This window comes from Ornithorhynchus anatinus, chromosome 8 (assembly GCF_004115215.2).
Source record: "Ornithorhynchus anatinus isolate Pmale09 chromosome 8, mOrnAna1.pri.v4, whole genome shotgun sequence".
Classification (NCBI taxonomy): Eukaryota; Metazoa; Chordata; class Mammalia; order Monotremata; family Ornithorhynchidae; genus Ornithorhynchus; species Ornithorhynchus anatinus.
The window spans coordinates 44465388-44492243 of NC_041735.1; the positions used below are offsets into that span (position 1 = coordinate 44465388).

Below are 26856 nucleotides of genomic sequence, written 5' to 3' on the forward strand. Positions count from 1 at the left end.
CTGATGCCTGTACGCCAAACAACATGTGACGTAAAGTGTCTCTGTGCCTTATAGTCTTGAGTGCCGATGGTAGAAAAAATAGCTAGCCCCATTACAAAATTAACATAGCTCAAATAATCAATTGTATTTTTTTAATGGTATTAAGTGCTTACAATGTGCCAGGCACTCTACTGAGGACTGGGGTAGATACAAAATAATCAGGTTGGACGCAGTCCCTGTCCCACATGAGGCTTGTGGTCTTAATCCCCATTTTACAGATGAAATAACTGGGGCACAGAGAAGTTAAGTGATTTGCCCAAGCTCACACAGCAAGAAATCAACAGAACTGGGATTAGTACGCAGGTCCTCTGACTCCGAGGCCTGTGCTCTTTCCATTAGGCCATGTTTACTAAGGGCAAGCATTGTATTAAGTGCTTGGTAAACTACAATATAACAGTTGGCTGATGGTAGATACGTTCCCTGTCCGCTCAAGTATTTTATAGTCTAGAGAACAGCTTACAAGTCTAGAGACCAGTTTACAAGTCTAGAGAGGAGCTTACAAGTCTAGAGAGTCTAGAAGGGCAAACGCCCAGGAAAACTTAATGGAAAAGCCTTAGAGAGAAGAGACAAAGCTAAGGAAAATAAATGACCTGCAAAGACCATTCCTTAAATCCTATTTTTGTCTTTTACTATAAAGATTATTTTTTTAGGACCTAACATGTAAAATTACATGAAGGTTTTTATTTTGGTTAATCCACCACATCTTCTCAGTGCTCAGGCAATACCATATATTAGCCATTACTGAAAATAAGGTTCTGAGAAACCAAGAAGAAAGACACATGCAAAGAAACCTATACCCACTGCCTTCACAACCTCACCTCCCAATCCCCCCATGACCCTTTCTCTTCACTGAGACTGCACTTCCCAGGCCACCAAAGTCCTTATCTCTGCCAAATCTAATGGACTGTACTCTATCCTAATCCTCATCAACCTCATGACTTTGATCCTAAGGAACGCTCCCTTCTTCTGGAAACACTAGCTCTGATTTTACAGCAGTTCTCTCCTGTTTCTGCCCATACTTTGGGTCAACTCTTCAAGTTTCTTTTCCTGGCTTTTTCACCCTGTCTTCCCCTCTTCACTGTGGCTCTGTTCAGGGTCCCTTTCTCTTCTTACTAATTCTGGCTTACCTAGAGAAGCAGCATAGCTCAGTGGCAAGAACCCAGATTTGGGAGTCAGAAGTCATGGGTTCTAATCCCCGCTCTGCTGCTTATCAGCTGTGTGACTTTGGGCAAGTCACTTAATTTCTTGGTGCCTCAGTTACCTCACCTGGGGATTAAGACTGTGAGCCTCATGTGGGACAATCTGATTACCGCATATCTACCCCAAAGCTTAGAACAGTGCTTGGCACATAGTAAGCACTTAACAAATACCAACATTATTATTATTATTACCCATCAGCCTCCTCTCTGGCTCTCTCACCATCAGTCTCTCCCCTCTCCGGTACAAACTTTACTCATCTTTCTAAAATGTCCTTCCCCACGTGCCTCCCATATTGGCAAGTCAACTGACTTGAGAAGGGTTAATATAGAGATTTTTCTAAACTTTCAAGAGGAAATTTATGGAAGGAACACTGATGCATAAAAAATTAATTCAATTACATACTTGCTTGGCTACTGTCATTACCTTAGTGTGCTCAGAAAGCACATTACGTTGACGGCATGTTCTGTGCAACACTCCCTACACACTAGGCATTTAATATTAGTTAAATAATAATGATCCTCAGTTCATGAGTTATGCTTAGAATGGCTGCTCTAAATGCAGAAGAAAGTAAGCTCTATCCTCTGACGTTGGCCTCACTGTAAGTTTGGATAAGGGCACTATGTTCTGCCTAAGCAATCTTTGGCACAGCTATTTCCTGGTAGCCTTAAAATTCATGAAAATATATGTAGTTGATTATGAGCCACTTCTCAGAATCTGAAGGACAAAATTTTGCACAAATCCACAACTGACAAGCTCCAGTTATATTAGACAACATCCATCTTCACATTTGAGTACTTTGATCCCAATCATCACTCATCCATGTTTACCTATTTACAAAAGCAGTAATAATAATGATGCCGGTATTTATTTGTTAACCACTTACTATCTGTCACGCCCTGTAGTAAGTGCTGGGGCTGACAAACAAGATACAGTCCCTATCCCTCATGGGGCTCACAGCCCAAGTAGGATGGAGAACAGGCTAGCGGAATGGATACAGCACAGGCCTGGGAGTCAGAAAGTCATGGGTTCTAAACCCAGCTCTGCCACTTGTCTGCTGTGGGACCTTGGGCAAATCATTTCACTTCCTTATGCCTCAGTTACCTCATCTGTAAAACGGGGATTGAGACTAAGGAGAGAGTGGGCAAGAGGCGGGGTAGTAACAGACTGTAAGATTGTCCTCTCGACTTTAAACTTGTTGTCGGCAGGGAACTTGTCTGTTTATTGTTGTATTGGACTCTCTCAAACATTTAGTACAGTGCTGTGCACACAGTAAGCGCTCAGTAATTATGACTGAGTGAATGAATGAATGAGCCCCAGGTTGGACTGGGACTATGTCCAATGCGATTTGCTTGCATCCACCTCGGTGCTTAGTTCAGTGCCTGCACATAGTAAGCACTTAACAAATAATTATTATTATCGATTACTAAGAGGTGTACTGAATCCCCATTTTACAGGTTACATTTACATTTAACTGAGGCTAAGAGAAATTATGTGACTTGCCCCAGGTCATACAGCAGATTAGCAGCAGAGCCGGTCCTTTCAAAGGTCTGCCACCATGTTTAGCCGCACAGATCAAAATTAAAACTGGGGCCGCTGGTATATAAATGCCACATTCAACATTCTAGAACAATCCTCACCAATGCCACACACACTTTCACCTCAGATGGCATGGCATGGCCCCACCCACCATCTTGGACCCAGTGATCCTCTCATTACACTTTTACTTTAAAGGAGAGTAGATGACAGCAGCATATTTAACTGCTCCTTCATGAGAGCTAAACTGGGGTGCTGATCATTAAGATGGGCAGAACAGATGCTTTACAGAGCAGTAAAGCAAAACAAGATAAGAGGTGGCTTAGCAGCAGACAGATGGGGGACAGCAGCAGAAGTTAGACAAATTTAGTGTAACACAATCAAAAAGTGGAAGCCTTGGAACAGAGGTCTTGGAATGATAGTGATACCAGGAAGGAGAAATGAAAATAGTCCCAGGTGCTGTGGTAATAAATGCAACAGAGGAACTAGGGACAATCTCTGAATTCGTCTCGTGGTTTCTTGAAAACATAGCATGGATGCTCTTTGGTTGTTAGAAAATCTGTGCATATGAAAGCACTTTTTAATGAACCAACCGACATGTGTTCTGTGTAAGCCCTAAGGCGGGGGGTGGTCTGCAAAAAGTGGTAGTGGATTTGGGGGGAGAGAATAAGCCCAAGCAGTAGTTTGGGTATGGAGCAACCAGTGAGAGCCAGGAAAGATCTGGGCCAGAGTCGTCGGTGGGCAAGCTGGGAGGTGGTTCCCCAACCTTTCCAAATATCGGAGGATATCTTTCCTGCTCGTGATTTCCCAAACGAAGCTCTGATAATTTCCCACCTTATTCCTTCTGTGAACTACTTCTGAATGGCTCTCTCCAAGCAGCATGGCCTAGTGCAAACAACACAGGCCTGGGAGTCAGAATACCTAGGCTTTAATCCTAGTCTCTGCAGTGTGATCCTGGGTAAATCATAACTTTCCTGGGCCTCAGTTTCCTCATCTGTAAAATGGGGATTAAATTCCTGCTTTCCTTCCCCCTTAAGACTGGGAACCCTGGGTGCAATGGGGACTGTATCCAACTGATTATCTTGCATCTACTCCAGTGCTTGGTACAGTGCTTGATGCATACTAAGTACCATATCAACACCATAATTATTATTATTATTATTATGATAATCATAATAATTATTCCTCATCCCTTAAACATGCTAAGCCTACCATACATTCTTCCATCAATTTCACCAGTGATTCTCTTTCCCAATCCCATCTACCCACCATATCACATTAAATGACAGTCACTGCACTTTGCACTCAACTGAAAAGGAATACAATGAACAGAAAATTGCAGGGCATCCTCTCATCAAAGGGAATTCCCTCTCATTGTTGTTTCATCATCCAAAGATGTATTATTACTTTTGAGGTGCCAAAGAATGCTATCTGTGCTCTGGATATGTGCCTTGATTTGTGCTAATAATAGCATGAGAACAGTCTCTCTCAGAAAGCTTACAACCCAGATTATTTTTTTAATGGATTTTTCCTGAGTAAAAGAAGGTGACAGAAGGTATCTCTAGGGAAACAGAAGGAAAAGTTCAAATAAATGACCTCGCAGGCAGCACTGAGTCAGAAGACTAGCAGGTAGCAGTAGACTTCCCAAATGCATCTGTTTTCAGTTCAATAAGAAGCTTCCCATATTACAAGCCAATGTTTTAATCAGAAGGAAGATCAAAGGAAAAATTTAAACCCATTTGAGAGTTGGCGGCACGTTTATGGGTCCTGCACCAGTTTGATTCTGAAATGAAATGACCATGTTCTTCTCATTGTTGAGTCTCTTCTACCTTTGTGGCAACTACTTTACAAAATACTGGAAAACATCTTACTGGATTCTTTAGTATCAAATCAGAAGCATTATATGCTTGGGTTCTAATAAAGTCTAAAACTGCTTAAATTCTGGATTTGATTTCTAAAGCAATACCAGTAAGCTATTTAGATGCCAAGACAATGACGTACGGAGTCAGAAGGTTTGGATACCAAGTGCTTCCAAGGGGATGTTTCAGGAGAGTAGCAGACCCTAAAGGATTAAATTATAGCCTCGTAGATGGGAGAGAGGGAAAATGAGGAATTAAAAATTGATAACAAAGAGCAGTTATCATATGTCCCTACCAACCTGTGGTCCCTCACAATCTTACATTAAAACTAGAATACTCATGTTATTTGCCCTTGCTTTTTTGTTTTGTTTTTTTAAACGTGATTTAAGTGCTTACTATATGTAATAATGTATCATATCATGCTGGACACATCCCTATATCATATAGGGCTCACAGTATTTTTTAGACAGATGGGATATTTTGAGTAGATCAAATTTACACACAAAATTTATACACAAGCACCTTCATCCCGCTAGACTGTAAGCTGTTGTGGGGAGGGAATGTGTCTGTTATTGTTGCATTGTACTCTCCCAAGTGCTTAGAATAGTTCTCTGCACACAGTAAGTGGTCAATAAATATGAATGAATGAATGAATTCCTATATACACACATACCTACACATACACACCCAAACCAATTCTGTCCCTAAGAAGGTGGGGTAAAAAGTATTGTACAAATAGTGCCAAAGCATTGGACGATGGATGTAAAAGTCTACCCCTATGAGTCACCAAAGATTATCCAAGTCTTACAATCACATCTCCTAAAAGAGTCCTTCCCCAACTAAGGCCTCATTTCCCCTATTCCCTCTCCCTTCAGTATGGTCCATACACTTGGATTTGTACCTTTATTCACCCCAACCTCAGCCTCAGAGCACACATGAACATATCTGTAGTCTATCTAAATGTCTGTATGTGTGTCCTGCCCTAGACTGTAAGCTCCTTGTGGGGAGGGAATGTATCTACCAACTCTCTTATATTGTACCCTCCCAAGCTCTTAGAACAATGCTCTGGATACAGTATGCACTCAATAAATACAATTAGGTCACCTGCACTATTTTTCCTCTCTAAGTTTATAATTATTTTGGAAACCAGAATTCCAGCTACTACTAATGGTTTTGTCAATCAAAAACTCACATTAAGTGGTAAAGAACTATTTGTTGAAATAAAAGTAATAAAATCAAATCTAATTTAATCTTCACATCAATGATGGAGAAAGACACAAAAACAGGAGGCATGTAGTGCATGATTACAAAGGAGATGCATTTTTGAAGATGGGGAAAATTTTATTCCACTACTCATCTGTAACAAAACAGGCATAGCCGGATTATATAGCAATGAGTCCAATGGTTTTATCATTTTATTATCTGCTGGGGAATCCGTAGAAGTCAAAGATCCCTGCTTCCTTGATAGGAAGTCAGGAGTCCTGTTGCCCTTTAAGTTTACCAGTAAACACAGCAACAAAGTCTAATAAACTAGAAAGTCACTTGCTGAATATATGGTGATCAGAAATATACTGATTATCAAAAATTAGTAGCAGATTGATAATAGATCATGAGGGAGTAGCAGTGACACTGATAGGGAAATTTAGATCCTGGGGCCAAATCCCTTCATTGAGGAAGTAATTAAACCACCTGGGAAAAGCCCCAAGGAAGGATAATCTGGCTTAGAGGAGGACTGAGTCTACTTATAGGTGAACTCATTTTTCTATGAAAATGAATAAACAAAATCTGTTCAGTATTGACTTGCACTTTGAACATTTTTCTTTCAATAATTGTCAAATATTTTTTCTTCAGTTAAAAAAGATTTGCTTAATCACCTTAATGATCAACAAAGATCTTAAATAGACATTAAAGGCAGAAAAGCTACTTAGGTTGCAAATTTATTGAGCAAGGATTGGAAAGACGGTATGAGGAGATTTCATCACCCTACTGCCATCTGGCAATTCTACCCTGAATATAAGTACAAGACTGGAAGCATGGGCAGATGAGCACCCCAGAGACCCGAGAACCACCAGGTATCCATTAATGACATCACACTATTCCTCCAGCAACGGGAGGTACATAGAAATGGGTGGTCTGTACGTCAAAAATCCTGGTCTGCCCAGATTACAAGAAATGAATTAATGATGACAATAGTAACAGCCTTAATCCTCTAGACTGTAAACTCGTTGTGGGCAGGAAATGCATCTGTTTATTGCTATACTATACTCTGCCAAGCACTTAGTACAGTGCTCTTCACAAAGTAAGTGCTCAATAAATACAACTGAATAAATTAAGCACTTAGTAGGTGCCAAACACTGTGCTAAATTCATTCATTCAATAGTATTTATTGAGTGCTTACTGGAGGAGGTGAGCTCTCAGTAGGGCTTTGAAGAGGTTAGTTTGAAAGATGTGAGGAGGGCGGGCATTCCAGGACAGGGGTAGGACGTGGGCCAGGGGTCAATGGCGGGACAAGAGCGAACGGGGGACCTTGAGGAGGTGAGCGGCAGAGGAGCGGAGTGTACAGGGACGGCAGTAGAAAGAGAGAAGGGAGGTGAGGTAGGAGGGGGAAAGGTGATGGAGAGCTTTGAAGCCAAAGCTCAAATCCTGGAGGGAGTAGATATAAGACAACCAAATCGGAACCAGTGCCCATCCCACACTGGGCTCATATTCTAAGAGAAAGGGCGTGAATTTTGCCCTGTTTTACAGATGACAAAACTGAGTCCAAGGTCACAAGAGAGCCAGTGGCAGAGCTAGTATTAGAACTTGATCTCCTGCCCCTAAATCAATTCCACAGATGATCCTGAAATAGACCACAAAATTTGCCAATCCCCTTCAGTTTGGATTGCTAATGGAGCTGGAAATGGTTTAGTCATTAAGCAACATCAGTATTTGGAATTTTAGCAGAAATGATAATTAGTTTTGCTTACAGAGAATCAGCTTTGGAGCCTAATTTTATTCTACAATATTCACTCATTTCTGGTTCCCAAATGGTTTCTGCTATTAATAATTTTCATGTAGAATGATAGATCTGCTGATCAGGCAGACATAATGAAGATCATCTTACATGTACACATTGGATGTGGAAAGGCTGTTCATTACTCAGAAAGGGGACAATCAACTAATCCTTTCCTTGCACTTTAGGTCTTAATGATTGCACAAGAAAACGATTGCTAGAGCAACACACCCTCCACCTCCCACTGTGCTGGGCTCGCGCGCACACTAACACAGACACACACTCCGTCTTTCGATCTCATTCTCAGCATCTCACCCCTGCCAGCTTCACATCAGTTAGTGAGTGATGTGTTTTCCATCTGTTTTACAGTAACACTTTACTTTGTGACGTACAGTCTGGCCAACACTCTACCAACATTTACCATGCTAACAAGATGAGACCTCTAGGCTTCCTCTCAATTAGCAACAGCCTTTGCCTTTGGTTCTTAATGCTGCATGGTAACTCCTTCCGTTATTCTGTCATCTAACTTATTTTCTACTCCACCATCCAGTGCAACACAATCTCCACTTGTGAGGTGTCCAAATGAGGTCCAGTACCCAAACTTTTCACAATATAACTCAGAGGTTGATGCCTAGAATCTCACTTCATTTATCCCCTAGCACCACTCTAATTGGCTCTGAATCCTACAGGAGTTTTAACATTACTTAAACTGCTTGCTCCATTTTTGAAATCAGTCTTTGTCTTTGAGGAGTGAAACTAGTCTTTCACTCTTCCTGATGGCCCAAGGTTCTGGAAATCTTCTCGGCTACTCTACAAACATACCTATATGGGTGTATGTATACACAGGTAAGAAAATTGTATATGTGTATATGTTTTTATGTAGCTCTCCTTTATATTCAGTGTTGACACCACTGTCAGTGACTGCACAGATTGGGGAGGGTGTGGCTTAAGAGGCCACTGAAAGACCTCCAATCCTCACCACACTGCATGGTGACTCCTTCCATTATTCTGTCATCTAACTTATTTTCTACTCCACCATTCACTGTAACACCATCTCCACTGGTGAGGTGTCCAAATGAGGTCCAGTATCTAAACTTTTCACATTATAACTCAAAGGTTGATGCCTAGAATCTCACTTCATTTTCACTTCACAAACAGACTCTCCCCTTGAATCGACAAGATATCTCACATCTGTAATTATTTATTAGCTTCATGGTTCAAAATCCTCTCAAACCTCTTCTGAAATACAGACATTTCTTTCATGCTTACCGTATGTCAGGCTGGTCTACCTGCCGCATATTCTCCCAACTTTCAGATGTCGTGTCCCACTATCTGAGTCTGTACTTCACAGACTTTTCAAGATTTTCCCCAGTCTCCACTATTTCAGTTCATCATTTCAGCTGGTCGGGTATCCTAATGTGACTCATTTACTGAACACTTCCTAGGAGGAAAGTTTTGTTCAAGTGAACTCAGCTTCAGTGCTGGTATACTGAGTCCTTTCCAGCACCCCGCAGTTTGTGCCTTGCCATTTTGTGCTAGATATGGTATAGGTAGTTAGATGTCACATCTATGGAGGGTCTCCATCTCTCAATCATACAGAATATAGGTACAGTACTAACAATGTTCAATTTGGATGGTAACTGGGTGCTATGCTGTAGCCAGACTCCATCCCTCAAAGGGCAAGTGGTGCAAGCTAGCTAAGCTTTTTATTCAGTTTTCAATCAGTGTGTCATTGGCCACTAGAGCTTTGAATAGGCATAAGATTTCTCTGATACAGGATGATGTATTTTCTTGGTATTCCTTAGTTCATGGGGCTAAATTAACAGGAAACATTTCACAGTCATCTACATTTCCTCTTATGTGCGTATCTAGGGTGAGTTGTTGGTGAGACAGAGTACTTAAAATAGAATCTCCATGGCAGTTAAAAACTGCTATGCGCTCATCTGGTTGGAACACCTTCAATGAATAAGCCATTCCCATCCATTAATCAAAGTGATAAGGTCTTCACTGACATAATAATTATCATTATTATTAATAATAATAATAATAATAATAACTGCGGCATTTGTTAGGCACTATGTGCCAGGCACTGTACTAAGCATTGAAGTAGATACAAGCAAATCAGTTTGGACATAATCCCTGTTCCACATGGGGCTCACAGTCTCAATCCCAATTTTACAGATGAAGTAACCGACGCACAGATAAGTGAAATGACTTGCCCAAAGTCGTACAGAAGAAAAGTGATAGAGGCAGGAATAGAATCCATTACCTTCTGATTCCCAAGCCCTGCTTCTTGACAACTTTGTAGCTGATAATCAGTAGGTGTTTGCTAGTGAAAGGACGTGGAGGGAAGAATGAAAACATAAAGAAGGAAAATCAGGGTGCCATACATTCAACACTCAAATATATGAATTTTCCTATCTCAGGAAAAAATTGGGGTTTTAATCAATCTCTTTCCTCACGAAGCCTCTCTAGACTTAGCCAGGAACAAAGGCATTTTGTAATTAATTAATCAATATTTTATATTTCCTTTACAAATCCCATGTGAGAAGCAAAATTTCCAACAACAAAATATAGAATATGAACATTATACAGGTTTCTTTATCTTGAAGCTTGTTCTTCTAATTAGAAGTATGGCCAAGCTTAGAATGCCTTCAGGATCTAAGATTATATAGAAAAACTACTGAACATGCTTCACTGCATTACGATCAGATCTGTCACTTGTGGCGATGTTTTAGGCAGTTAAGAGCATTCACTCTGTGTTGTTGGCCTTGCCAACTGTTTTTGAATGAACACCATGTACATTACTAAAACTGTACATAATGACTTACTCTATTTACGCTCTTCATCATCTTCAGTGGTATTTACTGATGTGAAAAGCATTGAACTAAATGCTTGGGATTGCACAGTACAGCACAGTTGGTAGATACAGTCTCTGCCAAAAAAACAAGCTTAGCCATCTTTCCTTTTTGCTTTTGTTGTAACTGAAGTGCCTGCCATTTCTGCTAGACTGCAGCTCTCTAAGGGGAAAGATGCTATCTTCTAATTCTCTTGAACTCTTAAAGTATTTAGTATAGTGCTCTCCACACAGCAGGAGCTGAATAAATACTCTCACTGATAAGATAAATTCCCAGCTTTTAAAAATTATCACCCCATTTTACAAATCCTGGCAAATTGGGGAAGGTTTAGTTAATTGCGTTCAAGAACACCATGACAGTGGTGTTTTAAAAGGAAGCAGTCATTAGCCATCATAGGTTAAATTATGATGCTATCTAGCGACTCCAATTTTAATTTTTTCCTAATATCCATTAACCTATACTAACATTCAAAGTTTTTTCACATGTGTAGATAAAGAGCTGTGATAGTTTATATTTATAAAGTGCTTTTCAAACAAGTAGAGAAAGTGACATTACCACGGAACTGAGTGATCTACATAATAACCAATAGGGATTAGCCTCACAGCTGAATTGCAACAATAAAGCAAAAAAAATTTCCCCAAATGGGGGCAAATTGTTCATAAATGTTCAAATACTTCAATCAAAGCATACTATAACATATACTAATTTTTTCACATGTGAAAGAAGCAAATAAAGTAAGCTTTAAAAAAATCCAAGTGCAATAAAAGTCTGTGATCCAGAACATCTTCAATCACAGCCTCTTACTCTGCTCTGTCATCTAATTTCACCATTCTCCACTTCAGTGCTTTTGACCTTCGGAGAACAATAATGCCAATGACTTTTACAGTTATTTGCCCCATTGTGCTACTGTAATTGAGTTCACCTACAGACCTATTTGACATTGTATTAATAATTGTTTATGCCAGGGGATTTTTTTGCCATAGAAATAAGTCTTCATTAAATCAAATATGGAAGATAAAGAGATGATGAGTGATTAATAGTGAAGCATTATATGCTTTATTAAATGACTATTTCTGAAATAGCACCTGGATTTATTTTACCTTTTTGATCTTTTCATCAGATTTATGGCCACAAATCAGTAATATAGAGGATACTGTGAATGGAAATAGGTTTTACATTTCTTTTGACAGTCTCCAATTAATCCTCCCACCTTCCCAGTCATGCCATCCCCTCCGCAATCACAGCATTCTTAACTGTTGTCCTGTTTGTTTTCTGTTATTATTTGTATGACTCTACTTATCCTAGTTATTTATATCTAGTCTGCCCTATTAGCTACTGTACACTTATCAATTTGTAAGTGCTTACTCTTCCCATTAGAGTGCATGCTTCTCTAGGTCCAAGCACTACATCTTATCCTTGCCAGGAAGGCCTGTCAGTGCTATTGATAATACTAATAGATGTTAGCAGAGAAACCATAGAGAAGTTTTGTGAAAGCTCTGCATTCAGTGGAGAAGTTCACTGGCATTATTAACATTCAATGAGACCTTTACAAGGACTACAAGAGACCTCTGCCAACAGCTAAAACTCACAAACACAAACTTGTCTAATATGACCAAAAAGTAACTGCAAAGGCAAATATTAAACACCGGTTAAAACCATCATCTATTTAATATTTATTTCTAAAAGTTACTGAGCATCTAATTGATGCATAGTGCTGTACTAGCTGCTGGGGAATATAGCAACATAATGTAATACACAATAACTTTGGGGCCGATGGTTGCCAAGAGATATAGCAGATTCCACTATTTTGTTTTTCAAATCAACCCTGCCCTCTCTCTAGAATATACATAGGAAAATGTATATAGTGAGATTTAAAAAAAAAATTCCAGTCTCTTAAGAATAATTGTTTACTTTGGTTAAAAAAAGGCAAGAGGCTTTACCATTTGGATTTCAGAATTTTTTTAACTGATTCTGTCTCAAGTCACTACCAAATGCTTAGATATCCCTCAATAACAACCTGTGAAATAGCTGGTGGTGTGTCTCTCAAAAGTCAATGGTTCCACTTCCTCTACTCACCTCTCACCAATTTCATGACTTTCTTCAAGACGACTAAAGTGCACTTACCTATGCTAGGCCCTCAACTCTACTCCACTGAAAATCCACTCCTTCCTGCAACACAATCAAAGATCCCCAGTCCTCCTTGTCCTTTGATTCCATTCTCTCCTCCAAAACTGAGAGAGTTGCCCTACCTCTCAGACTGTGAGGCCTGAATGGGGCAGGGACAGTGTTCTAGTTAACTTGTATCAATTCTGATGGTTAGCACAAGTTCTAGGCAAATAGTAAATGCTTAATAAATACCATACTGTTTTTATCATAAGCTTCTGAAATGCAGGTCCAAAAGATTAAGGAAAACATGGGATTCAATGGAAGATCAAAAATGATAGAATATTATTGTTCTGGATTTTTCTAGTGGGGAGCATGTGCTTTTACCTTACAGGGGTAATCTTAGTGGGAGCATCTTGGGGTTATGAGGGCTCCAATATGGGCTAAACATCCTAGATAGGGGAGTATATGATCAGGAAGGGATCTTTTTTTTCCTAGCCAGGAGAGTATGGTCTGATGAACAGTGAATTTCCTGCATGGGGCTTTATCTCAAGGGAAAATGAAACGATTTTAGATTAACTGGTGTTACGAGGAAGATACTAGATCTTAGCCTTGCATCTGCTCAAGCCTCTGGCTTTCAGAAGGAATCTTAGGAAAATGGGGGAGGAAAGGTGGGAGAGGAGAAGGTAGCTAAACTCTGCTTATACTCTAATGTGACCACTCAATTCTGGCCAAACCAAACTGGCTCTTCTAGCAAACGGTCAATGGTATATGTAAATACTGTGCATTTACTGTGTGCGGAACAAAACACCTGCCTGGGAGAATATATCATCTCTCTCAGAACTTGGAGCACAGAATTGCTTAATAATTAGTATTATTATTATTGCCAAGTCCTCAGGCCAAAGATGTTATGTAGACTTTATCATGACCCATTTCAATGAAATAGTGACCTCTATTTTTCAAAATGCAACACACAGCACGGGTCGAGGTACAGCCATTTTCCTACATTCTTATTTTTTTTTGCAGCTATAAGAATAAGCTCCTTCACACCCAAAACCTCAACACAAATGGGAGGAGAAAAAACTTTCTATTTGGTGAATGCTTTTCTTGCCCATCTTCAGTATTCCTTAAGGTTGTTTTGCAGCTTGGCATTCCTGAAGAACATCAGTCTACACAGAGTTCCCTTGTCTAAATTTATTAACTATGGCAGTATTTTAAAGAGTTTAAAAAATTTAACCTGCCTGGGGAGTTATTTCAACAAGCAGTGGTGGTACCTGTCAATGATAAAAATCCCATAAAGGAACAATTTTTCTGTAAAACCAATAAATGATTTCACTTTAAAAGAAAAGCTCTTAGGACTAAACTCCTCAGAGATGAATGGCATACTTTTCAGTTTATAGAAAAGATGTAAGATTGAACATAATGCTATACTTCTGCTTTTTTCCCCAATACCATTAGCAGTAGGCAAGTGACTCTTTAGAACCAATGATCTACATTAGAGTGTTTAGTGAATCATGTTTTTAGCTTATAAACAATGATGCAAATAGAACTCGGGTAATCCGCTACCAGTGTTGCTTGAGGATTTAACAACTCTAACCAAGTGGATAAAGGAAATCTAAATACTGACCAGTCCTTAATTTAGTGAGTCTTTCACTGGCAGTGATTCATTTTCCCATACATATATGTACAATTGGGACATTAATGATAAAGTGTTGTTGACAGAAGTATGACCTGTGGGACCATGACTGCTATAATAAGGAATGGTGGGAAATCAGACATCTGTGCCACTGGCTGTTCGTTGCTTTAATATTTCCAAGTCTCAACCTCTTCTCAAATGCTTTCAAGGAAGTATTAATAATATAATATAAAACTTCATAAGAAAAGCTATTTTTTGCACTCAACTATGGTTTACTCTTGAAGAGATTTTACAAAAATGTCAGTTACTCTGAACATTACTTATTTTTCCTCAACAGGGACTAGATCTTGCTTTCCTAGATACATGTGATTATTAAGTTTGCCAAACAAAGGTCTTCACTAATAACTGGAGTGAGCTTCTCCATTTTGAGTTTCAAAACTCTCCTAGAGGCTTCAAAGGGTTAAACTGGTGTTTCATTTGCTTAGCAGAGGAGAAGAGTCATAAGAACCAGGACTTCTTGATGAAACTAGTTATAATGCAATGTAACTTTAACAACTATTCACATTAATCTTTTGACTCCATTTTAACAATCTATATGATCAAGATCTATCCAGCTTAAAATATTACATATTTTAAGTACTGATATCCCCTAAAATGGCTACCCAAATGAAATTGTAAAATCAGTACCAATGAAGCCAATATATTTCATAATCCCTAAAATTTAGAAAAATGGTGGAATACTCAGAAAATACAAAATTGTCTACTCAAGCACAAAATTAACACGTTACCTATCACTATATCATTTAACATACAAGTGAACTCTCGATTTTACCTTTAAACAGTTTTACAAAATCCAGTCAGCTACAAAGTATCTGTTATTTATATAGTTTCATAGGCCCGGAGTCACCAATTTTACATTCCATAGAGCCTTTTTTCCAAGGAGAGAAAAAAGCAAACCCAACTAACAGTAATTTTATTCTGGCAAGTTAATGTAACACAGTGGCCAAACTGAGCCTCTAAAAAAATTGGTGCATTTGACTGCATGTGAAAATACCAAAATTAAAAAAAAATCATTAAATATTGTTACATTCCATGACAGAAACTATGATTGCATTGAAAATTCAATCAGGTTTCCTTGTCAGGCTAATAACAAGAATTTTACCATCATCATGCCAAAAACCATTGAAGCATAATATTGCATTCAACAAACAGACTAAAGTCGGAAGCTCATTGTTTGGCTCAAAATAGCTCAAAATGTCCCAACAGTTATATATTTTATTTTTGTCTGAATTTTAAGTTGCAAAAAATAACATTTTTAAAGGATTAATGAATGATAAAGTTAGATATTTTTTCAAATTCTTGAGCTTTTCTTTTTATAGACTAGAAACATTAACTTACCGAGCAGCATCGCACTTGCTGCTAATGAAAAGAAAGCAAGCAGTATGAATCTTCTTAAGCCTCCCGTGGTAAGAAAACTATTATAGAAATGAATAGAAGTAAGTCTCTTGAGCTTTTCCCTTGTCGGCTTGTTTTACAAAAGGCAGTGGGGATCACATTGAGGAGTGTCAAGGCTGAATAAACCACTCGCAATTGGGTTTATACCCTTTGGGCAGACGGTCCTTCATAGGGGATGATTTGACTTTGTCTCAAAACCAATAAGCTAGAAACAATATGAAAACTCCCTTGGATGGGAGCCAAGCCTAAAACTACAGACAAGGAAACAGTTTGGCATTTGAAGATTTACAGGAGACGGCTTGTCACTGTATATTCAGCTAGGCAGCCTAAAATTACATCAAATCAATGCATACGAATATGATTAATCTGCACTTTTTTACATTGCACTGTAAGAGAAATGCCTTTTCAGGGTAGTAGATGTCGCACTGAAGTTTTAAAACCTTTTTTTTTGTTGTTACACTCACCTTCCATATTCAAACTCTTTTTAGGTTCCACAATACATAATTTCTTTAGGGAATACTCATAGACACCAAAGTTAAATACAATGGTTTTGCCTATTTTATTACCTCTGAAATCTCTTACCTTCAACATATCTTTATCATTACTTTTACAATAAGCATCAACTAATCAATAAATGGTATATACTGAACACTTATTGTGTGCCAAGCACTAGACACAGTGCTTGGGAGAGTATAACATAATAGGGATGACATGATCCCTGCCACACAAGGACTATAACAATGTGGAGGGAAAGATAGGCACTAAAATAAATCACGGATAAAGGAAACAACAGAGTGAAGATATACATACATATATGCTGTGGGGATGAGGGTAGGGTGAATATCAAGTGCTCACAGGGTACAGATTTAAATCAGTATGTGACAAGAATGAAAGGCAGGTAGGGCAAATGAGGGCTTAGCTGAGGAAGGATTCTTGGAGGAGACATGATTATGGAGGGTTTTGAACGTGGGGAGAGTGGTGGTTTGAGAGATAGAAAGGGGAAGGGAGTTCTAGGCCAGAGGGGTTCGGTGGCATGATAGACCAGATCAAGGTACAATGAGTATGCTGGCATTATATGGGAACAAAGTGTGTGGGCTGGGTTGTAATAGGAGCACCTAAGAAATCATGTGTTCATAATTTGGGGCAATCTATTTGCAAAATTAGATAAACATGATCACACAACTTTTTGCCCCTAGTCCCAATGTGGAACCTCTAAAATGATAGTTGCTTGGGTGCCTTAAAGCCCACTGAAAGGAGTTTCTGTTTAATGCAGCCTATGGATGAGCAACCACTGGAGGATCTTGAGGAATGGGGAAGATATGGAGGAAGGATATTTGAGAACAATTATATGGACAGCAGACTGAACTATGCATTGGAGTGGGGAGACATGGGTGGCAGGGAAATCATCCAGTTGGCTTAAGCAATAATTGAGGTGGGAAATGATAATGATATTTGGATCAGTGAGGTAGCAGTTTGGATGGAGAGAAGAGGGTAGATTCTAAAAACACTGTCAAGGTAGAACTTGAATGGATTTGGAAACAGACTGAACATGAGGGTTAAGAGAGGGGAGTCAAGGATAATGCCAAAGTTACAGGGGTGGAAAACAGGAGGACAGAGGTGTTGCTAGAGTGACGGAATAGTCAGGGAGACAACAGGGTGGGAAGATGAGGGTGGGACATTTTTATTTTAAGTTTGAGCTGTAGATGGAGCAGCCAAGAAGGAAATGTAAGGCTACATTAAAGAAGATTTCAGCACTCGGCACTCATTTTAGAGGTACCAAACTGGGGGCCAGGACCAAAACATTACTACTGAATATGGTTTTTTTTTCATCTTCGCAAATTAAAGGATTGCCCCAACTTAAACACACAAGTCAGTGAAGTGACATGTCTTAAGTTGTCAATGGATACATGGAGTTTCTCTGGATGGTGTGGGATATCACTGAGAATATATCAGAAATGTGGTGTTAGGGGGGTGTGTGTGTTGTTTTTTGAGTTTATTTGAATGGGACATGCTAATAAAGGCCCTCTAGACTTATCTCACCTTGGCTTCACGGACTCCGTCCTCTCCTGGTTCTCCTCTTATCTCTCTGGCCGGTCATTCTCGGTCTCCTTCGCCGGCGCCTCCTCCCCCTCCCATCCTTTAACTGTTGGAGTTCGTCAAGGGTCAGTTCTTGGCCCTCTTCTGTTCTCCATTTACACTCACTCCCTCGGTGAACTCATTCGCTCTCATGGCTTCGACTACCATCCCTACGCAGATGACACGCAGATCTACATCTCCGCCCCTGTCCTCTCCCCCTCCCTTCAGGCTCGCATCTCCTCCAGCCTCCAGGATGTCTCCACCTGGATGTCGGCCCGCCACCTAAAACTCAACGTGAGCAAGACTGAGCTCCTCATCTTCCCTCCCAAACCCGGTCCTCTCCCAGACTTCTCTATCACCGTGGATGGCACGACCATCCTTCCCGTCTCTCAGGCCCGCGATCTCGGTGTCATCCTTGACTCGTCTCTCTCGTTCACCCCACACATCCTATCCGTTACCGAGACCTGCCAGTTTCACCTCTACAATATCGCCAAGATCCGCCCTTTCCTCTCCACCCAAACGGCTACCTTACTGCTATGGGCTCTCATTATATCCCGGCTAGACTACTGTGTCAGCCTTCTCTCTGACCTCCCTTCCTCCTCTCTCGCCCCGCTCCGGTCTATTCTTCACTCCGCTGCCCGGCTCATCTTCCCGCAGAAACGATCTGGGCGTGTCACTCCCCATCTTAAATAACTCCAGTGGTTGCCTATCAACCTCCGCTCCAAACAAAAACTACTCACTCTAGGCTTCGAGGCTCTCCATCACCTTGCCCCTTCCTACCTCTCCTCCCTTCTCTCTTTCTACCGCCCACCCCGCACGCTCCGCTCCTCCGCCGCCCACCTCCTCACCGTCCCTCGGTCTCGTCTATCCCGCCGTCGACCCCCGGGCCACGTCCTCCCGCGGTCCCGGAATGCCCTCCCTCCTCACCTCCGCCAAACTGATTCTCTTCCCCTCTTCAAAACCCTACTTAAAACTCACCTCCTCCAAGAGGCCTTCCCAGACTGAGCTCCTCTTCTCCCTCTACTCCCTCTGCCACCCCCCTTTACCTCTCCACTGCTAAACCCTCTTTTTCCCCCTTTCCCTCTGCTCCTCCACCTCTCCCTTCCCATCCCCACAGCACTGTACTCGTCCGCTCAACTGTATATATTTCCATTACCCTATTTATTTTGTTAATGAATTGTACATCGCCTTGATTCTATTTACTTGCCATTGTTTTTACGAGATGTTCTTCCCCTCGACTCTATTTATTGCCATTGTTCTTGTCTGTCCATCTCCCCCGATTAGACTGTAAGCCCGTCAAACGGCAGGGACTGTCTCTATCTGTTGCCGACTTGTTCATTCCAAGCGCTTAGTACAGTGCTCTGCACATAGTAAGCGCTCAATAAATACTATTGAATGAATGAATGAATGAATAAAAGCTCCCTATGGGCAGGGAATGGGTCTACCAATTCTGTTACATTGTACTTTTTCAAGCACTTTGAAGAATGTTCTGCAACCTGTAAGCGCTCAACAAAAATGATTGACTGATTTGTGATCTTTACATCAATTCAAAAAATTTGCTCCACCCACGGATAATGTATTTACTCTTTCAATGATCTCTTAACTGTCTAATGCTTAAAGGACTCAATCAGCTCACTTCATCCTATCTTATCTCACTGATCTAATACAGGCCAGCTAGCACACTCAGTTGCTCTTTTCACTGTGCCCCCAACTTGTCTATCTTGCCTTTCCCACATCATCCCTCTGGTCTGGAATCCTTCCCCCTACACAAACACCAGACCACTATTCTCACCATCTTCAAAAAATTATTAAGATCGCATCTCCTACAACCGAGCTTCCCCGATTAAGCTCTCTTTTCCCCAGCTCACTCTCCCTTCTGCGTCATCTATGCACTTGGATCTGTTACCTTTGGGCATTTGATATTCACCCCAAACCCAAAACATATATACATAGGTTTAAATTATATATTACAAATTATTTATCTATATTAATGTCTGTCTCCCCTTCTAGACTGCAAGGTCCTCATGGGCAGGGTGTGTATCTGCTATTTCTGCTGTATGGTACTCTCCCAAGTGCTTAATACAGTGTTCTTCATCCTTGACTCAGCTCTCTCATTCACCCCACACATCCAATCTGTCACCAAGACCTGCCGGTCTCACCTTTATAATATCGCCAAGATCCGCCCTTTCCTCTCCACCCAAACGGCTATTTTACTGGTCCAGGCTCTCATAATATCCCGGCTGGATTATTGTGTCAGCCTGCTCTCTGATCTCCCTTCCTCCCATCTCTCCACGCTCCAGTCTATTCTTCATTCCACCGCCTGGATCATCTTCTTGCAGAAACGCTCTGGGCATGTCATGCCCCTTCTTAAAAACCTCCAGTGGTTGCCTATCAACCTCCGCACGAAACAAAAACTTCTCACTCTAGGCTTCAAGACTCTCCATCACCTTGCCCCCTCCTACCTCTCCTCCCTTCTCTATTTCTACTGCCCACCCCTTAGGCTCCGTTTCTCCGCCGCCCACCTCCTCATGGTCCCCCGTTCTCGCCTATCCCGCCGTCGACCCCTGGCCCACGTTCTCCCGCTGTCCTGAAATGCCCTCCCTCCTCACCTCTGCCAAACTAACTCTCTTCCCCTTTTCAAAGCCCTACTGAGAGCTCACCTCCTCCAAGAGGCCTTCCCAGACTGAGCTTCCCCTTTTCCCTCTGCTCCCTCTGCTGCCTCTCTGCTCCCCCTTCACCTCCCCTCAGCTAAGCCCCTTTCCCCCCTTTCCCTCTGCTCCTCCCCCATCCCATGCCCTCCCCTCAGCACTGTGCTCATCTGCTCATTTGTATATATTTTTATTACCCTATTTATTTTGTTAATGAGATGAACATTCCCTTGATTCTATTTATTGCTATTGTTTTTGTCTGTCTCCCCCAATTAGACTGTAAGCCCCTCAATGGGCAGGGACTGTCTCTATCTGTTGCCGAACTGTACATTCCAAGTGCTTAGTTCAGTGCTCTGCACATAATAAGCACTCAATAAATACTACTGAATGAATGAATGAATGAATGAATGAAAGCACTCAATAAAGTGCTGATTAAAATGTCTGTTTTAATCATTGCAAACAAAACATTATCCGTTAATAATGTTGTCCCATGAACAACGAATTTAGGCTGCTGAAGTTCTTGACTATAAATCACTATTAGCAATTCACTAGTCTTGGGGTAAGATGATTTTTTTTAGATGACTTTTCAATGGAAATATTTTTTAAAAAAAATCTCAATCCATTATCAGTACAAAACTTACTTCTGTTACCAAACCAACAGACAGTGAATTCCTCTGTCAAGACAAAATGAATGCTAGGGGTACACAATACATTTGCATCTTGCTAATCTACAAATCTCACAATAAAAGGGAAACCTGTGTGGTTCAGATTCTTCCAATTAATAATAATTATTATTATTAATATAATGGTATTTGTTAAGCACTTACTATGTGCCAAGCACTGTGGTTTATGATGTTCCCCAAATCAAGTAGAATCTCCTAACCATTAGCTATAGGGCACTCGAATAGCTCTCTCCCACTGCTTGTCCTTGGCTCTTCTCCCCATCTTGTGCACTGCATTTCTTTCAAGCCATCCTACTTCTTGTTTGGTTCTTATCTTGTTCTGTTCATGCACCTCCCTTCCGCCAATATTACCAAAATAGAGCTTTTGAAATCACATCTCCTCCAGGATGCCTTTCCTGATTCATCAGTCATCTCCCTACCCTATACCTCACTCCACAACTGTCTCCACTGTTTTCTCCTACATGTGGTTTATTTCACTGTCTGTCTCCCCTGCTAGACTGTGAGCCCCCTGACAGCAGGAATCACAACCAGTAACTCTACTTTACTCCCCCAAATCCAAAATGCCTGGTAAAGGGCTCTGCACACACTGGGCGCCCAATAATATGACTGACTGAATGAATTCCTTATAGTTCATACAAGAAACTATAAAATTCAGGCTTTGGAGAAAGAAAGCATGTGAGGATTCGAGGTAGAATTTCTTAGTTAGATGTCTAATGTTGACAGTTGATAGGCTCATTTCCAAGATTTCAAGAAGAATATTAAAAAGACAATTTTTCCCAAGGAGGCCTAGCCCTGTGCTCTAAGCACTTGCTTTCCATTTCCTTCAATGAGTGCTTCCAGTGAGAAATCAAGATTACCGGAGAGTGATTTTATACATGCCGATTTTATGTCTTCATTGTATTACAAAGTACCACAGTGACCAAATCTGAATGCTCTAGAGTATCTACTCTTGTGCTATCACTAGCTATCCTCTTCTGTCTCCTCACTCTATTTCCATATGACTTTCTCTGTAATAGAACATTTGTGAAGGTCAGGTGAAAAACACTTTTCTCTGCAAGGTAGGCACATTGACATTTCAGAATATAGTTTTTCCTCAACAAAATTTTATCGGGCTCAATGGATGGCTATCGTTCTCACAACAGCAAAATATACAATACTGTGGCCGCTTAGCTATTTAATTTCTGAATATGATTACCATTTGACCCAACTTGAATGAACAAATTCACACACTATGTGTGTGTGATGAGTCCCAAATCTACATCTCCAGCCTTGTCCTCTCAGCTGTTCTATAATCTGTTATCTCCTTCTATCTTTGAGATATCTCTACTTGAATGACCCACTGCCATCCACCTTAATAGATCAAAGACAACATCTTTCCTGTTCTTCCAGATTTTCCCATCACTGTTGAGAAGAGCACCCTCTTCCCTGCACCGGAAACTGGCAAGCATGGCGTCATCTTTGGCTCAACAGCATGCAAGCTGCTTTTGGGAAAGGAATATATCCTTCTTTTTTTTTTATACTTCCCATTCACTTAAATGCCACAATTAGTGACTTGGTTCCGTGAAATTCACCAGTGGGGATTCAACAAGTGCTACTGTGGGCAGGGATCCTGTATACCATCTCTACTATACTGTACTCTCCCAAGTGCTTATTAGAGTGCTCTGCGCACAGTAAGTACTCAATAAATAACTCTGATTGATTGCTATTTTCACCTGATCACATTGTCTCCATCCATACTCTGTTTTTCTGTTGTATCCCATAATACACTTTTTGCTATTCCATACATAACTTTCTATTTGTAACTCTCAGGATTCTTCCATTTCTGATTCACTCTTCATGCCTTTCTCTTAGCATGGACCTTGCCCCTCTGCTCCCCATTAAATCATCGAACCTATGTCCCTGCCCAACTTCAAGTCTCTTATAATAAATCACCACCTTCAAGAGGCATCTTCCTGATCATGGCACCTAGCAACTTAGTGATCTTGGGTATAATTTTAATTATTTGTTCACTTTTGTTATCTACACTGATGCTCACACTCTTTTGATTATTGAATATATACTTTCCTTCATACTTGAAAGCACCACTGATTGTGGTATACACTGATGAGTGCACAGTGTGAGTGACAGGTCAATATGGAGTCCAGAATCTGGCCACACTGTGCACATAAAAAGGTTGTGTCCCTAGTTGAGCTGCCATGTTTAATGTCTGCATCACTTTGAGCTTTTGTTTTCACTTTTGCTTCTTCAATTGTACTGAAGCTTCGGTTCAAGGAGCTGTTCATTTCTGAATATCTGGCATTTGGCTTTCACTTCCCTCCCTCCTTAATATGAAGGATCTCAAGAAATGGCCCTGAATCATTTTTCTTTGTTTTATGTCCCCAAAGGCCTATTGTAATGGTCTGCACACTGCAGATGCGCAATAAATGCTGGTGAAGAAGACAACCATATAAAAAAAACTATGATAAATTCAGTTATCTGCAAAGTCATATTGAAAAAAAAATCCCTTCCCTCCCATTCCCCTCGCCCCAAAAAAACCAAAATCAATCTTCTCTTGTTTAGAGCTTAAAATTCAGTAAAACAGAGCCACTTGGAATATGTTTCCTTTCTTGGCTGATTTCAATAGCGAAAGCAGACACCTAGTTTTCCCAGAAATCGGCTGATACCAGTGCTCCTTGGAGCAGTCACACCCCATTACAAATCCAATGCCACAGAACTGCTGAAGGTCAGAGAGGAAATTTGGGAGGAAAACAGAAGAGAATGCCATAAGGAGAGTAAGGCCAAGGAACTTTATTTCTCCCCCTTGCAATCTCTCAAATATCTAACAGCCAACAGTGTTAGGATATTACTGTGTTAGAGGCTTGTTAACCCAGGAAATGATCTCTTCTGAGTTTTACACCAAATATGAGAAGTCTTAACCTTAATATGGAAAGAGGTACTTAGGAAATGTAAATGTCACTTGCAATATGATGCTTGCATGCATAGTTTCCATTCCCAAAACATGTAGCACATCCGTTTTACAAAAGTATTACAAAATGTTTCCAAATCACTGCAGAGCTAATAAAATGTAAATGAATATTAGGTGGGAGAGATGAACTGGAAGGAAAACTTGGAAAACTTGCTAAAAGTAAACCTTAGATGTTAGTGAATTATACTTCTCTGTCAGCAGAGAAAAACTACCTTATAGACTTTCATTACAAATAGCCTTTCCAAAAGGAATGAAATTCTGCAATGTATTGTTATCTAGAGAAACAGAACAAGCCATTAACTTTCTCATTCAAAATTTCTGAGATTTCGTGGTGCAGCACAACACACTGATTAGTGAGCAAAGAACACAGAATCTCTGTGTATTAAACCTTGTTTGAAATAATATTTAAGCTTTTTAAAAATGGATCTTGGATCATAAGCATTCCAGCCACATTTAGCAGTTTGCCTGAATGCAGTTACGAAGAAAATATATTTTCCAGAGTCAGGATCGGGGTTGCCAAGCATGGGTAAATTCATTGAGTTATGCCTGCTGCCACCACAGCCAACCAAAACACTGGGGAAGGGTCAGAATGAAGCCCCTTGGCTGCTTTCACATATTTTTACACTCTTTATGAACCAACTTTAGCTCCTTTTTACAGGTTATCCATGAACTTATGGACAACTGAAACCCGGCTTCTAAATTAAGGAAGGAAAAAAAAAATCTACTCAAGGATGAACCAAGGAGATAAATAAGCAATTTGTTTCATATTACTTGTTTAGTTATAATTCACCACCATCTTGAAAGGGACTAAGAACTTCACACTAAAGTCCACATGAAGAAACAGAAAATCAACAGGGAAAATGATTTGGCATTACAAAACCTGAAGAAATTAATAACAAGGAAAAAACATGTATGTTTGACAATGGGATAGAGAAAATTAAAATGTGCCAAAATGACAAAAATATATAGAGTAGCAGTGATGCAAAGTACAGAAAGTTCATATTTAAACAATGAGGCTACTGGCATCTGGAGAGATAGAGAATTCTATACAAGACCGACCAAATCAGAGGCAATAACAATTAAAAACAGACTGTTACTTCAGCTTTCATATCTTTCACTCTTGGCTCAGGGAAGAGGGGTTCTGACAATCCTGTCCTAAGCCTCCGGAAATAATATGGACCAAGGTGTGCTTACTATACATCTCATCACCTCATCATCATTGTGATTTATGTTTCTTCCCAATAAAATGGACTTTTGGATTTGCTTAAATTTCAGTTACATTTTATGTCAAAATCAAACTATGATAAACAGGCACACACACATTGAGATCCTTAGATGATTAGGGTAACGTCTAGGGGCATCTGTACTTTAGAGTTGATATTTCACTGGTGTTTCATTAACATTCATTATTCGTTTGGATTGCTCCATGTACAAAATGAAATTTAAATCTGCAGCAATACAGCGCATAAATGCTATTACCAACTCTACCTAGGCAGCTCGCTAACCAACAAAGCAAAGATAGAGATAAAGAAGAAAGCTGAATCAATGACATTTAATAGAGTTTGGCAAAATAATGCAGCATCAAGGTGGTAAAAGTGAGAGATTGGACCGGTACCAGGGAAGAGAAATCCAGCTTCTCAAATAATTTGATCAATATCACCTAGGAATTTTAGACACCAAATGGAAAGAAGAGTTAGCAACCACGAGGTTGAGTACCGAACACCAGTGGTGATGCAGTTCTCCCTGCAATGCAGGTCTGCTGGGCAAATTGGACGAAAATGATTGTAAGCAGAGTACTCAAACATTTCCTATATGATTACGTGAATGCTGGGAGGGTAGAACTCCCATTTAATTATAAACACAGTGAAGCATAATAGTTAAATTAGTACAGCAATGGTCCATTGGCAGGAAACATCCATCAAATCAGATGGGTATGTGTCAAGAGAAAAATGGCCCTCCACGAGCAGAAGAATGGACCTAGCAAGAGGCAGGTAAGAAGATTCTGACAAGCCTGCAAGAGCCAGCATATTAATGGAAGGAAGGATGATCTTTACCTGTACACAATGCAGAATGAATGGCTGGCCTTGCATTGGTCTTTTCAGCCACAGCTGCAGGCATGGATAGGCTCTCACCATCAACAGCATCATCTTCAAATACAAAGAACAGATGTGTGTGTGAGTGCCAGGGGAAGAGAGGGAAGTGGTATGTACAGTGAAGGATATGCAAAACATCTGTTTCCACAGGTTTTAGCAGAGGAGCAGCTTTATGATTTTGGTGATGCTGTAATTGGAGACATAAGCAGACTCGAGAGTACACTTTAATGGATGAAAACATAAAACAGAATGAGGAGGTGGTTGATGCCTTTTTTCAAGTTTGGACATTTTGGTCTAATTCAAAATCTGAACTAGGATATTTGGGTATCGGTGTCAATATCTTTATAATATGCACTTTAGAATTGAAGTTCCACTTATATTTCTTTAATGCTCAGCTCAACAGAGTAATGGATATCAGGGACTGAATAAATTAGAACAGCTGTGGGGGCTCTGGAATAACAGAGCCCTTGTCCTAATGGGAAGGTTGGGTACCAACCTCCATGCCCCCAAATAAAGACAATTTAACTCTATAAAGGGCTAGTCCCTGGCCAGGACCTCTTTCATCTTCCTGCCTGCCATAAGAGGAATGAAGACTCACCTCCCAGGGGAAAAGTAAAAGTTAGGCAAAAGTGTTTGGCTACATATGAAACATTGGGAGGCTGGTAGCAGTTTACCTCTGCTTGGCATAGTGAAGAGCCAAGAGCTTTGGCTTCAAA

At 40.4% G+C, this 26856-nt stretch overlaps 1 protein-coding gene across 1 annotated transcript in view; it reads right to left on the bottom strand.

The window, feature by feature from the left end:
* ZNF385D (zinc finger protein 385D) overlaps window positions 1–26856 on the bottom strand; it is a 538924-nt gene that overhangs the window by 367462 nt on the left and 144606 nt on the right. The window contains exon 3 of the mRNA XM_029070585.2: window positions 26102–26194. Coding sequence (XP_028926418.1) covers window positions 26102–26194 — 93 coding nt within the window. The remainder of the gene's footprint in view (window positions 1–26101; window positions 26195–26856) is intronic.